At 47.8% G+C, this 12,801-nt stretch overlaps 1 protein-coding gene across 18 annotated transcripts in view; it reads right to left on the bottom strand.

Moving 5' to 3' along the window:
* Nucleotides 1-12,801, bottom strand: part of CACNA1D (calcium voltage-gated channel subunit alpha1 D) — a 348,426-nt gene that overhangs the window by 166,520 nt on the left and 169,105 nt on the right. For all 18 annotated transcript variants that reach the window (XM_027522551.1, XM_027522557.1, XM_027522562.1 and 15 more), the window contains exon 4: nt 1,024-1,163. In XM_027522551.1, the coding sequence (XP_027378352.1) occupies nt 1,024-1,163 (140 nt within the window). The remainder of the gene's footprint in view (nt 1-1,023; nt 1,164-12,801) is intronic.

Raw genomic sequence — 12,801 nt, 5'->3', positions numbered from 1 at the left:
TTGGATCCCACTCTATCTTCCTAGATTTGAAAGAAGAGGCTCAAAATTTATCCCACTCTCCAAATATCCAGCACTATTAGTCTCCCATGAAAAAGTAAAGGATTCATGATAAATAATAATCCAAAAGAAAAAATCACCCTGCTCAACTGCAAAAAGCATTTGAATGAAGTTATGGAGATGAAAACAGAAAGCCCATTTAATAATTTCTCTCTATGGGAATACATACCATTTTAGGAACAACCCATCTTACAGCTAGGCAACTAAGACTGAGTGAAGGGATAGATCTTATTTTCCTGTGTAGGTATTTGGTCCAAAGACCCAGCATTCCTCTGACACTGATTCATTTCTCTCTTGCTGGAAACATTTCCAGGTGTTGAAGGACCAAACTAACACAGGCCACTGGTTTTTAACATTCTCCTTTAACTCAAACTGTTGGTGTCTTCTTCCTGTGACAGGATGCGGGGATAGTGTCTGCTTCTCTGCATTTTCTGGCTTATTTCACTTCATGCCGGATATCTGACATTTTTCAAGCTCTTGTTTTGTTACTTGAAATGGGATAGTAGTGTGCCAAATCTTTTCCCCAAGGCAGCAGAAAAAAATTAATAGCTTTGCTCAAGGGATGTTAAATAGCAGAGTATCTCACTGCTATGAAGGATTTATTACTGCTTTATTTTGGTTTTTTAACTTAACAGGGTGTTAAGTATAAGAGCTCTACACATTGGACTCAAATCACCAGCAGAGCTGGCCTATTTGTAAAGGCCCAAGGCCTTGTAAGAAGAACCCTCTCACATCACTAGCTGAGCTTGAACTTCCTTCCTTAACACGTTCCTCAAAGAGGGAGTAACAGCAATGAGAGAATTTCAAATTGGTCTCTGGCATCGCCAGGCTTCAAAGAACTCCTGACAGGTTCTGGCTACAATCACCAGCATAAAGCATCAAGCCTGTGCCCTTAAAATACTGTTTTCTGTTACTCCCCACCTTCCATGTTCCAAAAAAACACTTCCCCAAATAAAAGGGACTTACCCTACTATGACTATAACAAAATCCAGTAAATTCCATCCATTCCTAACATAAGCATTAGGATGTAGCAATAATCCATATGCTATAATCTTCAAAAATGTTTCGACTGTAAAAATAATCAGGAAGGCATATTCTACTTTTTCCTGTGAAGAGAAACAAAGAAACAAAACAAAAAATTGGGGGTGGGGGAGAAGAAGAAAAAGAAATAGGGGTTAGAATCAGTGTCTCAGAAATACTAGCTTTTAACTCCAAGCCAAGTTTTATTATGAGAAATGAACAATTAACACTACACCTGGAGCAAGAAGGCATTTTAATTCTAACACTGACTGTCTCATAAGCAACTACGTGTAAAGCACTTTTCATCCTGGACTGCACGCTCGCTCCTTGCCACCTGCCTTGATGTGTGCATGGTGACCCTGCCTAGGACATAACCGCGTGTTTGTTATTTCTGCACATTTGCAAAACGCAGCATGTTTTCCTCCTAAGCTCGCCCAATCAGGCCCCCAGGAAAGCCCAAGGGTGCTACAAAGATTCCCTCGGGGCTTTGAACAGAATGTCCTTGGGAAGAAAGGAAGATGTGTCTGCTTTGACCCTCTCTTCCTCTTGGGTTTCCACCTTGACTTCTAGGTCAGGATCGGCTTTGTCACTGAGCAGCAAGATGACCTCAGCAAGCCCCTCCTGTCCTCTGGACCTGCATTTCCTCACCTGCACAGTAAGGGTGTGGGAGGAGGGGATTCAGGATGGCAAGCCCATGGCCACCTTATTGGTGTGCCACCTCTCCCAGCTGACAGTGCTGATGGGTAACCACACACATTCCCAGGGAGCCTGGGCTCAGTCCTGGAATGCCCGTAACAGACTCAGTAGCCACTTTCATCTTACTGCCACAGATCTCTGAGATGCCACCCTCATGCTATGGGAATCTCAGAATCTTTCTGATTCCAACTTACGTAATTCCAAGAATTGTAGAAAATGCATCCAACAGCAAGTCTCAAAATGTTAGTTCTTTCCTCTTTTACTAAGGTTTTCTTTGTATGGCTTGGGTTTCAAAAGAAATATGGACTGTTGAGATGTATGAGGTCAATTTTACAAGAGGTATGTGCTGGCAAAAAGCTACTTAAAGAACAACTAAGTGAAAAATCCTAATTAAAACTCTTTTACATGGACCATAAAGTCCTCTGCTAATATTAATTCTCTGTGAGCCCTGAGGAAAGCTACCAATGCCTCAGGAAAACAGAAGTCATGGAATTCACTTATTAAGATGCCTAGTGCAAGAGGGCAAATAAATTTGACTCAGGAAATACTTAGTGAGCACCTCTTCTCCACGATGGGCCCCACTCCAGGAGCCAAGATAAGAAAAACATCATCACAGTGTTCCTATCTTTGAAACGTTTAGTCCAGTGCAGGAGGTAAGGGTTTCAGATGTGATACACAGAAGATATTGCAGGAGAGGGAACTGACAAAGAACAGTTCTGCACCTTGATAAGCAGTTCTGCCCTCTGATAAGGCCAAAGGGTTAGACCCTTTCTCCCCTGCTGAAACTGAAGCTCCAATACTTTGGTCACCTGATGCAAACAGCCGACTCATTAGAAAAGACACTGATGCTGGGAAAGACTGAAGACAGAAGGAGAAGGGGATGACAGAGGATGAAATGGTTGGATGGCATCACCAACTCAATGGACATGAGCTTGAGCAAGCTCCAGGAGATAGTGAAGGATAGGGAAGCCTGGCATGCTGCAGTCCACGGGGTTGCAGAGTCAGACACAACTGAGCGACTAAACCACCACCACTCCTGCAAGGACTTGCTTTGCTCCACAGAAGCAATGTTTTGTCTAGGCCACCCTGGGCTCTAGCTGCCACCAGAGTACTACCCCTCCATCGCAGACGAGTCCCAGATGGGACTTCCCTGAGTTTTGCCACTGCATTCTTCCTGTTTACCAGCAGGGAACTGTCCAACCCTGGAGGTACCCCAGCCTTTATCCCCGTTCTCCACTCCCCAGTGGTCATGCTGAAAAGCCAGTTCATCAGTTCTTCCCTTCAGGTCCGTGTCATTCCTCACATGCCCTCAAGAGCACCACTTGATCCTCAGAACACCATCCGAGTGGTCTAATAAATTCCTTTGTGGTGAAAGTTAGCCCGAGTCCATGTGTTTTCAATTTTAAAAGTCTTGCTCATCCCCAGCCCCCACACTCATGCTTCCTCCAGATCGCCCAATAGGTCCTCTCTCGGTCTGGCTCATCCCGTGTACCCCACACCACCCTTCACCAGGCTGCAAGACCTTCTTGGACCATGACCTACTCCCTCTGCACAGCAGCCACACCCTCCAGGCTGGGGTGAGCAGCTGAAATCTCCCAGAGCAACAGCATGTGTGCCACTTTGTCCCCCAGGCAGACCTCCAAGGACTCCTCTGTTTACTCTCTGGAGTCCCTGTGAGCCTCGTGAGAGCAAGGGCTCATTTTCCCATTCACCGCCACATCCCCAGCTGGTGAGCTCCCACGGGGTATACACTCAGGCCACTGTGGATGTTCTGAAGAACAGTGACCGACGTCACTACTGACTGCAGAGGAGAGATTCGGGAAGGCTTTGATGAGGTAGTGACCCTAACTTAGAGACCTAAAAGGAGAAGATTTAACCAGAAGCAAAACTCTCTGAATAAACCAATCTGCTGCCCTCAAATTGGACCCTGGCCACCAAAGGTAGACCGTCAGGATGTTTTTGAGAGTTAGTTAGAATTGTAAGGGAACAAGATAAGCAGGAAACAGCATGTCGATTTTACAATTCTTCTTCCCTTTTTATCCTTTCTGCTTTATTTACTGGGCCAAACAGAAAGAAAAAAAAAGGCTTTTGCTCCCATCAATATTCAGAGCAGTAACGTCTCTACGTCAACACAGCACTATACTTTAGAGCAGACAAACAAGATAGGGAACAGAGAGTACACTACACCTACCAAACACAGCTTGTTTTCCCTCTGCAGCTTTTACTTATAAGTAATTTTGCCACAATAATACAAGGGCTATTTGTGAAACTGAATTGTTTAGGGCTCTTTTATCCCTCTCTCATCCTCCCCTCTCTCCTTTTTGAAGATTTTTGGCTTCTCTTTCCAAAATCCTCCGCACATTACTTGATGGAATTGATTATATGAAATGTAACCTTGCTTTAATGCAGTTCTTTACTACAGAGATTCTACCATGATGCCAGCTGACCAATCACAGCCTGAAGAGCATGGCAGACCAATCTGCCTAGAAGCCAGGTCATCCTGGCCCCCAATCCTGCTGTTCAAAAGGACTCTTAGGAAACAAATACCCTTCTACGTTAAGCAAATGCAGTGTTAAAGAAAAATCTTGCAAAACAACAATCCTTAGAAGGGGAGGTAATTACTTCACAAGAGGATTGCTCACTTGAGAAAAGAATGCTGGTTAGTGATTTGAAAGGAAGCCACCAGAAAAGGCCAGGTTCTTTACCAGATAGGGTGAGAACACGCACCTGGGTGAAGGACAGTGAGAGGCTGCACAGAGGAGACACGCAGCCAGAGTCCCAGGTGGGTGGGAGCACAAGGAAGCCACCACGGTAAGGATGAAGGAATGCAGCGACTGAAGAGAGGCAAGCGAGCCCTCCAGAGATGAACATGAAGTGAGGTGGCCCCTGGGCAGGGGCTGTATCTTAAAAGCCCTATGCTATGCTATGCTATGCTAAGTCGCTTCAGTCGTGTCCGACTCTGTGCGACCCCATAGACAGCAGCCCATCAGGCTCCGTCATCCCTGGGATTCTCCAGGCAAGAATACTGGAGTGGGTTGCCATTTCCTTCTCCAGTGCATGAAAAGAGAAAAGTGAAACTGAAGTCGCTCAGTCGTGTCTGACTCTTAGTGACCCCATGGACTGCAGCCTACCAGGCTCCTCCGTCCATGGGATTTTCCAGGCAAGAGTACTGGAGTGGGGTGCCATTGCCTTCTCCACTTAAAAGCCCTACTCCAGGCCAAACAAGAAGAGTACATAATTCTTGTACCCCAATTTCCCTGCATTTGCCAGGCACACCCACCCAGACACCAGCAGGGATCCACCTCACTAACAGGGGATCCTGGATGAGCAGGGCCAGCCAAACCATCTTTTAAGAAAGCAGAAAGCACCAAGTCTTCACCAGAGACCACTCTGTTATGTGGATGAAAGTCCCCTATGAGACCCAAGTCACTAGAGAAATGAAAGCTGAACATCTAATTCTGAAACCTGATTTACCTTCTTTCAACAGTGAGGTTTCACCAAGCAGGAGAGGCTCTAAAGCAAGAGTCTCTAAACCAGTTAACCCCATACAGAGCCTTGAGAAACAGAAACTCAACTAGCAGGGAACAGTTGATGCCAGGATCCTTACCTGTACTTGGAGGTCAGCTGTCCTATTTTCAAGGATCCCTTTACTAGCACTGTGATACAAACATTCATCCATCATGAATCTCTCTCCATTCATGCATCCCTGAGCACCTGTGTCTCCCTCAGAAAGCCTGGCCCTACCCTCACAGAAGTCCCCACCTGCTGTCAAAAGATCAACAGAGGCTTCGTGAGCCAGGTAAGGCTTATCTCTTTGCTTTGCTCATCACCCCTAAGGCTCAAGTCTTTGCAGAGGTCTCCTGGCATACACCCTGGCAGTAAAAGACACAGAGTCTCCCCATTCACACACACATCCCTTCTGGGTCCTCCACCTGGGCTCCTTATAGGCAGAGATCATTTCTAACTGTCTTTGTAATCCCAGCATCCAGCACCATACCGGTCTCTGATGGCTCAGATGGTAAAGAATCTTCCTGTAAAGCAGAAGACCCAGGTTTGACCCCTGGGTCAGGAAGATCCCCTGGAGAAGGAAATGGCAACCCACTTCAGTATTCTTGCCTGGAGAATTCCATGGACAGACGAGCCTGGTGGGTTACAGTCCATGCAGTCACAAAAAATCAGAAATGACTGAGCAACTAACATTTTCACTTTCCAACACCATACAGGGCACACATAAAGTACTCATGGGTCCCAATAGGAGGTAGAAAAGAAAAAAAAAAAAAAAAAAGACAAGGCATTAAGCAACAAGGCCAGACTGAAAGGGGGCTATAAAAACATGAGAACTTAGGATTCTCGCATATGTACCAAAAAGCAAAACAAGCAGGACAGGAATCTTTCTAAATTACCAAAAACCCTTCCTAGAACAAGCCTGGGCTCAACAGTCAGACTGTAGAGAACAGCTGATCCCAGCGTCTCCCAGGTCCTTCCTTTCAATGCCAGCTGGAGCCCCTGTGAACACCCTTACCTTCCACCCTTCTGTCCCTTCCAGCCTCCTCACTCCTCTCCTGCAAGAGCATCCACTGCACGTCACGGGCTGACCTGCTCCCTTCCACTATGCTCCCAAGTTCATGCTTTCCCTTCTCCACACCTCGGTCCATTCTGCTTCACCCACCTTGTGTGCTAGCCCTACCCCTACAGGTGTCAACGCCCATCTCTGGTGAGCACACAACCCTGACCCGGGACTGACACAAGCCCAGCACGGAGCTGTGGAGAGAACACAGGGCCTGGAGTTGCATCTGTATTCTGCTAGCCCCACTTAGGCTCGACTCACTCAGGTCCACATCCTGTTCTTCACCACAGGATGCCTCCCTCCAGCCTCACCTAATTCCTGCCTTTACATCATGCTAAGTTCCATCTGTCCTTCAAAGCTCAGCTTAAATGACACTTTCTCAGCAAAACCTCTGCTGACCTCCCAGACAAAATTCAGGCCCACTGGTATATGCTGGCAAAGCTCACCATATTTCTGCACAGCACTCTTCACAACGGAAAATTTAAATTAAAAAAAAAAACTACCTCTTTGATACTTGTCTATTCCAATAAATGATAATTTCTTATAAAATCAGGGACCATTTCTATTTCATACATCACTGTATTTCCAAGTCTGTCACAAAAACAGATACTCGATATTTATAAATGAGGAGATAAATGGGCAAAATGAGAGGTTCTGACCAAACATTAGTCAACGGCCTTTCCTGCTAAGATGTTCCGTAATTTTTTTAGTCGGCTCAGGCTGCCGTAACAAAATACCATCGGCCGGCTGGCTTAAATAACAGAGGCTTATTTCTCAGTCTGGAGGCTGAGAAGTCCAACATCAAGGTGTCAGTTGATCTGGTGTCTGGTGAGAACACTTTTTCTGGCTTGTGGAAGGCTGGCTTCTCATGCTGTCCTCATCTGGCCTTTCCTTGGTAGAAATGTACACATAGAGAGTTCACCCTTCCTCCTCTTCTCAGGGCACTAATCCCATCATGAGGGCCCCATCCTCAAGACCTAATCTAACCCTAATCACTCCCCAAAGGCCCCACCCTCAAACACCACCCTATTAGGGTTGAGTTTTGAACACATCAACATGTGGGGATACAGACATCCCACCCATAACAATACTACAGGCCCTGTCCCAGGAAAACACCCATGACTAAACACCCAGGAAGAACCTTACAGCTTCCACTCTGTACCATGACCTCCCAGCCTCGTAGGAGAGAGGAGCACCCACAAAGGCAAATCGGTCAAGGGCGATGAGAGGTCCAGGGCTGCAGGAGCACAGGTGTGAGGGGAGGGGCAACCAAAGGAACCAAGGGACACATGGACCTGGGGTGGTTCTGAGGCCTGGCTTCCATTTCTCATCTGTAAAACAAGAAGTCTGAATGATGACGTCTTCCAGCCGGGAAACTACAACTCTTGATGACATGAGCAGCAGTGTCCAGACTCAGGCTTCAGAAGGAGGCCACTTCAGAAGGAGGGCCCAGGGATGCTGGGGAGGATGACCAACCAGGAGCAGCAAGATCCAGGAGAAGCTGCTGCCTTGTCAGGTGAACAGGTCACCTGAGGTCACTGAGAGACCCTCACACCTGCTGCCTCACATTCCAGGAGGTGCTCTCAGCAATGTGTCACCTGAGACACATTTAGCCACTCGTACAGGGTTTCTATGTGTGATTCAACCTCCTGTAAACTCTGCTGGAGACCACGGCAGGGGGGACAGCAGATGGCCTCCCCTCAGAGAACTAGCATGTAAACAGAGGTGAGGCTTTCCTCTGCGAGTGTGAACGAAGTCTTAGACGGCTGCCAGTGGGTAGCTGGGCGCCAGACTTATGTTAAGAGACTGGCTGGAATAGTCAGTGTGCCTTCCTTCTTCTTCACCTTTGGTTTAAAAGTACACATTGAAGAGCACACGCGACTGAGTCCATTTCTTGTGCCTCTCAGCTGAGTCATCTGCCCCCCTGCCTCTCAGTTTCCTCATCTATAAAACCGGGACACTCATCCTTCCCACCCAGGTGACAGTGAAAACCAAATTAAGTGAAGTCTGAAAGAGCCCTGCGAATGGTCAGACACTCGCCATCAGAGGCCTCTGGTAACAGGACAGGGAGAGGCCACACTTCAAGGCTCTGGAAGTAGAATCCCAACAGGAGGATCAGGAGATGGGACAGAAAGCTTACAGGACCGATGCCAGCCAAGTGACCACCCAGGCTGGGCAGGGCCACTGCACAGGATGTCATCCAGAAGGTACCTGAGATGACAAATGGAGGTGGCCAGTGAGTGCCCTGGCTGACTGCTCCATGGAGACCAAACTCAAAGACATCTGATTGGTGGGAAGAAGTCAGATGAAGCTGACAGGGCCCTTTCTCTTGTGGCCTCCCCACTCACTGGCGGTACAGAGGCTGCAGGAGCTAAAGCAAGCCACTGGCAGGGGGTGGCTCCTTACGGTTCTTGTTACCTAGCAAAACTCACAGGGTAACAGCTTCCTGACTGTCCTCTGAGAATTGCTTCTTCCCTACTTTCAGCCCAGGGGCCTCAGGGGTGGCCTGTGACCCAGGTTAGTAGCCCAGGGATAGGCACGTGACCCAATGCCCACCAACCAGGTCCAGTCAGAACTAATCCTGGGTTTCACTCAGCCGCTAGGCCAGACGTTCTGCCACTGGCTCTACTGAGCTCTTTGAGGCTACAAGCCTGGAGTTGCCAGGAGAACATAAAGATGAAAAGCCAACACCAAGGGAAGTCGAGGCTAAAGATGAGGAGAGGGAGTCAAACGGAAAGACAGAGGCAAGCGCCCGGCTCTGATGACACCATATGAGTCCCTGGATCAAGCTGAACCTGGAACCTGAAGCCAAACTTCTCTCCAGACTTTGGGCTTTTCAGTTACAAAAGCCAATAAACTGAGCCAGTTTAGGCTGGGTTTTGGGTCAGTTGCTAACTAAAGTCCTAGGTAAATATCAGGGGCCTACAGAATCACTCTGCTTCTCTGAAAGTTAAAGAATCTAAAGAGACTCTTCAGCAGCTCCTCACTTCTCAAGAGATTCAACTCCTTGGATGACTCCCTTTGGCCCACAGGCTTAGGAATGGTTCTCTAGGCTTAGGACCCAAGAGCCCTGCAAGCAGCTGCCTCTAGGAATTCACTGAGACTCAGTTTTCCTGACTTCATTCTTCCATCTCATTCATGTTGTTGTCCTCAACCCTACGTGGTTTCTGGGACTCTATACACTCCTGTAAACTTGATGCCTCAGACTTGCCTTGCCTCCCATTCCACTCGTCCTGGGACCCCTTGGTAGCAGGTAGGTACATTCTATGGTTTGCAGCCATTCACTTTCTCACCCAGCTTCACCACAAAGGCACTGCCCAGATCTGCCCCATCTTGGCTGGCAGTTCAGGAACCCTATTTCAGTTTAACTCAACCATATTCACTGGGTGTCTATTCCATACCAGACGTGGTCCTGAGCACTGGAGATCAGTGGTAACTAAGACACTGTCCATGTCCTAAAGGAGAACAGCAGATGTATATGTAAATGTTTATAGACACAGCAGACAATGATCACAGCTAAAGTAGAGCACTGGGAATATCCTGTAGGGAGATATGGATTGGAACAACTAATTGTGTCTGGAGCATTTGGGAAAGCTTCTTGAAAAGCAGAGGACTGTATCACGTCTCCATTCCTCCATCTGGCATCCCCAAGGACCTCTACACAATCTGTCTGTGCTATACATACCAACGACCACCTGATGCGTTACCCCACCAGACAAAGGGCCTCCATCCCACCCGACTCCGCCTCCTCCTCCACGACTCCCTCTGCTCCAGTGCGTCAGCTCCCAGAACACCCTGCATACACGTCACACTCATTGGAACTTCTGGTCTCTGCTGCTCCTCTCCATCACTGAAAGCACTTCTTTCTACTGATCTAAAGCCTACTCCACCCTTTCAGGAAAGACTGAGGAGTTTCATTTCCTTTGAGTGCTCTTCTGCTCCTGCTTTCATAAGCATGATGCACTTATCGGGGAAGACAAATGACCCCCAGGTACATACTGCCTCTGCTCCCCAGGCACCCCTGCAGCAGACACTCCTCACCAGTCTCCAGTCGGCAGCCCCCCACTGTCCCCTAACACAGCTGCACACGCTGCCCAATTGGGCATCACCCCTGGAATGGAGTGGGCATTTGAGTCAAAACTCTTTGCCACCTCAGAGTTAAACGTTGCACCATTTGCATTTAATCATGAAAGTAAATCGTAACAACAAATGCTTGAGTACTAACTACCCATGAGGCCGTGAAAGGGGCAGAGAGGGGCAATGTGCTGCCCTGCTTTCCAGACTTCCTGCTCTAAGTTGGGAAGGTGAACCTATGAGGCGTTGTCTTGTATTATCTGAAGATTGTTAGGACCTTGAAGACAAGAACCACTGCATCTACATCATATGCAACAGAGAAGTGTGAGCTTAGCTTCAAAAAATACCATGACGGCATCATCCACCAAAAAAGAAAAAAGAATAGCCCAATGCTGCATTTCTGAGCCCCCAGGCTGAGACCTTGTCTCACCGTCAGGGAGCCCCACCAGTAGTTCTGACACCCAGACCCAGATCTATTCGCCTCTTCTGGGTGGAATTACAGAGCTCGGCTTTCTTCCTTAACTGTGTCAGGCCTTTACATCCTCTTCTGACAGCTCAGGTCAATGTAAATGGCAGTGAGATTACGTGCCCTACATGGGGCTGATCAAAGTAGCTCACTGCCTCCCTGGGATCTAATGGGCCCAGGTCATGCGAAAACTGCCAAACCCCATCATTTTAGAAATGAAGTCTTTTCTTAGCATTGCTTCTTTTGCCTGACATGAATCAAATGCTCCAACTTGTCCATCTCCTTGGCTGAAAAGAAATGAGCAAACATTTCAAAATGGCAGGAACAGAATAAGTTTAAAACCAAACATCTTCATTTTGACACGAAGACAGCCATTCCTTTTTCCCATTAACAGAACTAAGAAAAACCTTTCACATCTGCCTACGGTTAAATTTTCTGACATCTGAATTCTGGGTATAAACTCATTTCATGCCCTTGATGCTCACTTGTATGCCTGTAAACACACTATGTTGCACACCTGGACACAGCACTTGAAAGAGAGAAACATGTTCCAATCTCTTACCTCAGGGGACTCTCCAACCTATGGAGTAAGACAGGCAAAGAAGGGATTATTATTATAATCATGTGTGAGGGTCACAGTGAACAGCAACTACAGAGAGCAGTAACCATGCCCCTTGGTTTGCAGACACCTGACTGCACCTGCCCGGGGGGGAAGCACACCTCCCCACTGGTCCCGTGCCCATCAAAGCTAGCCTGGGCTTTCATGGAGCTCCACCAGGACCTCAGCCTTGGGTCATCCAGGCAACCTGGACAGAGAAATCTGAGGTGGCACCCTATGGATGGAGCAGCCGACTGTAATAGTGCTGGTACCTGCTGGGCAGTGCTATCCCCATTTAAGAATATTTGCAATCATGTGTCCAAATGTACTGTGACCTAGTCCAATGGCAGCAAAGAGCCTGGGGACAAGTTCCAGATCCACCACTTATTGGCTATGTGGACCCAAGCAAGTGTCTTTACTCCTCTTTTGTCACTGCTTCTTCATAAAATGAGAATATGAAGGCTAGGTTTGTCGCTGAGCATGAATGAGGCAACACAGGTAAAACACAGGTTTTGTGTGGACTGCACACGCCTAGACACTAGCTCACTTGAGTGCTGCCTCTATCTTACACACTGCCCTGGCCTGGCTGCGCCCCAGGAACAGCACGGGACGTGGCGTGAAGCCCATGCTAACTACTCACCACACAGGCACTAGGACAAGGGCCCAGCTCGCTGCCCACCCGCAGTGCAGGCATCTCCTTCTGGCGGGAGCTGGCCCAGGGTCAGCACTGCCTCCACTCCCAGGGAGACAGACACCCCTCTGCAACAGCTCCCACACCTCCTGGACCACCCAGCAAAGTCTGCCTATGGCACATCACAGAACGGAGCACTCAGGAGGCGAAACACCTGCTCCCAGACTCCGTGTCACCCCCTTCTTCCCCTGCACAGCAAAGGAGCAGGTCCCTGCGGGTTGGCGGTGGGGATGAGGAGGGTGCGGGCAGGAGGAACAGGAGCCATTCAGTTCACCATGTGCTTTTCTCTACCACTCCTTTGGGATGAACAACCCTCACTGGTGGTACACTTTTTTTCCAGGGATTGTATGACATCATAGGAATATAGATCATTTCTTTCTGAATAAATTCATGAATCAAAGTTTAAAAATACATAAACTGCAGAGTCTATAACTGAGATAAAACATGTGATACCTTTACTCAGAAGATTAATAACTCCATGCCTATAATCTATCATTGTTTTAGTATTAGAAAGTAAAATTAATTTAAGAGACATTGGATGGCTTAAAAACCAGGAAGCACCTAATTGTGGTCCTGAGGTAGAATCAATACCCAAGGCAGTGACTAAGCAGAACTAAGTGTCTGCAGACCCA

The sequence above is a fragment of the Bos indicus x Bos taurus genome, chromosome 22 (assembly GCF_003369695.1).
Source record: "Bos indicus x Bos taurus breed Angus x Brahman F1 hybrid chromosome 22, Bos_hybrid_MaternalHap_v2.0, whole genome shotgun sequence".
Lineage (NCBI taxonomy): Eukaryota > Metazoa > Chordata > Mammalia > Artiodactyla > Bovidae > Bos > Bos indicus x Bos taurus.
Note: the sequence above shows the minus strand (reverse complement) of the source record. Positions and strands in the feature narration are given on the sequence as shown.